At 52.3% G+C, this 4,619-nt stretch overlaps 1 protein-coding gene across 1 annotated transcript; it reads left to right on the top strand.

The window, feature by feature from the left end:
- The first annotated feature begins 1,209 nt into the window (after positions 1-1,209).
- Positions 1,210-2,902, top strand: DPRX (divergent-paired related homeobox). Its single transcript, XM_029924771.1, has 2 exons — positions 1,210-1,344; positions 2,109-2,902. The coding sequence occupies exons 1-2, from the start codon at positions 1,225-1,227 to the stop codon at positions 2,418-2,420; spliced, it is 432 nt and encodes a 143-aa protein (XP_029780631.1). The 5' UTR covers positions 1,210-1,224; the 3' UTR covers positions 2,421-2,902.
- The last annotated feature ends 1,717 nt before the right edge of the window (positions 2,903-4,619 follow it).

The raw sequence follows: 4,619 nt of genomic DNA on the forward strand, positions 1-4,619 counted from the left end.
CTCCACACTCAGTGCAAAGCCCGACACCAGATCTAATCCTAGGACCCTGAGCCAAAGTCAAGAGTCGGATGCTCAATCAACTGAACCATCCAAAAGTCCTTATTTAATATCCTGATTTAAATAACCCTCTCCAGGGGCACCTGGCTGGCTCAGTTGATAGAGCGTGTGACTCTTGATCTCAGGATTTTAAGTTTTAGCTTCATGTTCGATGTAGATTACTTCGAAACAAAATCCTCAAGGGGCTGCTGGGTGGCTCAGTGGGTTGAGTGTCCAACCTCGGCTTTGGTCATGATCTCGAGGTTTGTTAAGTTCAAGCCAGACGTCCAGCTCTGTGCTGACAGCTCAGAGCCTGGAGCCTGCTTTAGATTCTGTGTCTTCCTCTCTCTGTCCCTCCTCTGCTTGTGCTCGCTTGCTCTCTCTCTCTCACCCTCTCAAAAATAAATAAAAAAACAGGAGCACCTGGGTGGCTCAGTCTGTTGAGCATCTGACTTCAGCTCAGGTCATGATCTTACGGTTTGTGAGTTCGAGCCCTGCGTCAGGCTCTGTGCAGAAACTCAGAACCTGGAGCCTGCTTCGGATTCTGTGTCTGCCCCTCCCCCACTCATGCTCTGTCTCTATCAAAAATAAACAAACATTTCTAAAACTTTAATAAATAAAAAATAAGTAAACGTTAAAATGTTTTACAAATCTCAAAAAAATAAACACAAATATATAACCCTTTCCTATGGTGAGTACATGGAAGAGAGCTGTGACAAAATGGAGCTTAGGAAATGTAACCAGAGAGTGAGTCATCCACGCCATGTATAAACATCCGGGGCTCCCAGTCCCCTGACCGCCAGGCTTGGCCTCCGTGCAGACTGAGGGGAAGCTCAGGTTCTTAAGGATGGAACAGTTTTAACACCTGAGTCTTAGAACTGTCTTTAAAAAAATTTTTTTTTAATGTTTTTATTTATTTTTGAGAGACAGGGAGAGACAGTGTGAGCAGGGGAGGGTCAGAGAGAGAGGGAGACACAGAATCTGAAGACAGGCTCCAGGCTCTGAGCGGTCAGCACAGAGCCCGACACAGGGCTCGAACCCACGAACTGGAGATCACGACCTGAGCCGAAGCCGGACGCTTAATTGCCTGAGCCACCCAGGCGCCCCTCTTCGAACTGTCTTAACACTTCACTGTGCCTTTCTCCCTCCCCAGGAAAGCACCAGAAGCATTCACACAGGAAGCGAACAATGTTCACTGAGGACCAACTGGAAGCCTTGGAGTTCTTGTTCAGTCAGAACCCGTACCCGCCCCCCAACCTGCAGAAGGAGATGGCCTCGAAGCTGGACATCCACCCGACAGTGCTGCAGGTGGGAAAGTGGAGCCTCACCTTGCCGCGCCGCCACCCTGGAGTACCCTAAACTCTGAGACCCTAGGAGAATTCCTAGCGCTTAATACTGAATACTCTGGCTCCCAAGATTCCAAAGACCCAGACCCTGAACCCCCCTCCCTCCCAACCCCTAGAGCAAGGATCAGCAAAGCTTTTCTTCCATGAAGGGCCAGTTGGCAAAGAGTTTAGACTCTCTGGGCCATGTCACGTTTGCCAGAATTATTCAGCTCTGCAGGGAGAGCGTGAGACTGGCCGTCAACAATCTGTAAACGAGTTGATGCGTCTGCATTCCCATCAAGTGTTAAAGATGTAACACATGCTCTTAGGGGCACCTGGCTGGCGCAGTCAGAAGAGCGTGCAACTTTTGACCTAGGGGTGGTGAGTTCAAGCCCCGTGGTGGGTGTAGGGATTATTCAACGAATAGTAAAAATTTAAACACAAACAACCCTGTTCTTAGTTTATCCACCATACAAAAACACGGGTGCAGGTCGGATTTGGCCTCAGTGCGCTGACATCAGTCCCTCCTGCTCTGGGCGTTTTGATCCCTGCCTCACTTTCTGTCCCCACCACCTCTCATTTCCGCTCCTTTCCCGTACGTTCGGAGAGCTTCCAGTCACTGGATCTGGGTGGCAGCGTTGCACAACTAGCTGTCCTCACCTAGCACGTCCATGGTATCCGGTAAAATGAAAACATGTGGAACCTCCTTTGGACTCACCAACCCATTCCTCCTCTTGTCCTCCTTAGGTTTGGTTCAAGAACCACAGAGCGAAACTCAAGAGAGCCCAATGCAAGCATATGCAGCAAAAGCAAGAACAAGAGCCATTAGCTGGCGTGGACCTCAAGACCAGCTCTTCCCAGAGAGACACGCAGGCTCCTCTGGGATCCTCCAGCGGCGCCCACACCACCTCCCTGGTTTACACAAACCACCCAGTGCCCTCCTTCCAGCTCCGCGTATGCCCCAATTCGAAGTCTCTCCCTGACCATTCTGTCGGCCACAAGATAGTCCACTTTGGCTGCTGCCAAGACCCTAACATCTACTCCCTGTGTCCCATTTAGGAGGCTCAGATTCTTCCCAGAAGCGTCACTGCTAATCCCTTCCGTTCCACCACCACAAGGAGAAGCTAGGCACAAAGTCACATGTCGTCATGATTGGCGACGATGCCCAAACAAGGGACAGACACAAGAGCCACACAGCATGGATGCAACTCAAACCCACGATGCTCCAAGGAAAAGAAGACACAAAAATGCCCCTGAATTAAGCCAAGAGAGACAGTAACACGTACTGGGGAAAGTGATGTTTCATGTCTTACTTAGGATGGTGCCTGCTTGGCCGTATCGAGTCATCAGAAGACACGGAAGTGTAACACGTACGGCACAAAAAAATGATCGTGGCAGCATGGGGACGTCAGCTAATGCCACAGTGGTCGTCATCTTGCAGTATGTAAATGTATCAAATCACCTTCGTGTACACTTTAAACTTGCACAATGCTGCTAATGTATCAATTGTACCAAAGTAAAGCTGGGGGGAAATGTTTTAATGATACCTCAATAAAGATATGTATACAGACATACATATACACGTATACACATGTAACATGGGATTAGTGAAAGGACAGTTATCTTTTCTCCTGCTTCTTCTGTCCTGATTTTGTGGTTTTGTTCCACCATCATTCCGCTAATAAGATTTAGTCAACATCAGTAAGTGGGAAGCTCGTGTACTCCTTTCTAATTTTTTTGGCCACCTCCCCAGCCATTATTTTGTGTCCCGAACACCCAAATATCTCCAGTTCCCCGATCCTCCAAATTTTCCTTCTCCCTCTACGAAATATACAAGCCCCTGGAGGAAACTCTCAGGCCTCTGCTCCCCTCCTGACCGCGCTCTCCCTGTGCCTGCAGCATCCAGGACGAGCTAACAGAGTGACCACTCACCGAGTGCTTTCTCACGAACACGGGACATTGCGGCCTGCGGGGTTCGCCGTCAGACTGGCCTTGGCCCTGCCGTGCAGGGAGATGCCCCCACGGCTGCCCACCTGTCCCACAGACGTGTCCTCCGGCGGGGGGGATGGGGGGGGTGGAGTGTTGGGGCTCCGACATCTCTAGTCCACCCCTGAGCTTCAGAACCGGGGGGCCCTCGGGGCGAGCCAGAGGGCAGCTCCTCCCATCTTCCTACGAGCGCTCCAGCCAGCACCTCGCAGACGGCTGACACGCTCCTGCAGCAGACGTGGCTCTGGGAGAGCTGCACCCCCCTCTCGTTCTCTTCTCCGCCAGAGACAACCCCCCAGCGTGCCGTGCTCCTCATCCCCCCCACCCCGTGTTCTCACACGGCCTGCCCTGCTAAGCCCACAATGACACCCCGACCCCAGGAGGAAGGGCCGCTTTGACCTTCGCCTGGTCCTGTCATGTGACTGAATCACGCTGCGGGAACCCTTCTGGGTGGCTGCCATCGGTGACATTCATGCACATGGTGGACAGCACGCTCTTGAGCCTCAGAAACCCTTGTTTAACAGGGTGGTTCTCAACCAGGGGCCGGTCCGAGCAGCTGGTGACATCCGGCAGTGCCCGGAGACATTTTTGGCTGTCACGCTGAGGGGGAGGAGCGTGCTGCTGGCATGGACCCAAATGGATGCTGAGCAGCTCACAGTTCTCGGGTGAGACCCCCCACCCCAAGAAGAGTTTATCTGGCCCCAAGTGTCAATAGCGCCAGGTTGAGAGGCGCTGGGATAGCCGGACGGATGAATCCAGACCGGAGCCAGAACGTCGCTGAGCTCTGACCCACAACCAGGAAACCAAACCAAAGTCGCACAGCAGTCAGCCCAGAAAGGCAGGGTCAGCTCAATGACCCAGGGCTCCCCTCGCCTTCGCCCGTACCCTCACCTTCACCTTTGGACCAACCAGACAAAGCCAAAAATGCCCCATACCCAACCACAGAGGATGTCCCTACTTCCTGTGCCAACCAGTCCCCAGTCAGGGCATTTCCTTCTTCCTTCCTTAAAGCTGTCAGCCTCTGACTTGACAAAGTCAGTCTTACCGACGCGGGCTGTCTGGCTACAGCAAGGATGAATACTTGCCACTCTGGAAAACGGTGCGGAGGCTCCTCAGAAAAACGAAAGTTGAACTACCCTGCCACCCAGCAACTGCACTGCCAGGGATCTACCCAAAGGATACAGGAGTGCTGATTCGCAGGCGCACATGCACTATCGACATAGCAGCGCTATCGACAATACCCAAAGTACGGAGCCCAACTGTCCATCGACT

This window comes from Suricata suricatta, chromosome 16, assembly GCF_006229205.1.
Source record: "Suricata suricatta isolate VVHF042 chromosome 16, meerkat_22Aug2017_6uvM2_HiC, whole genome shotgun sequence".
NCBI lineage: Eukaryota > Metazoa > Chordata > Mammalia > Carnivora > Herpestidae > Suricata > Suricata suricatta.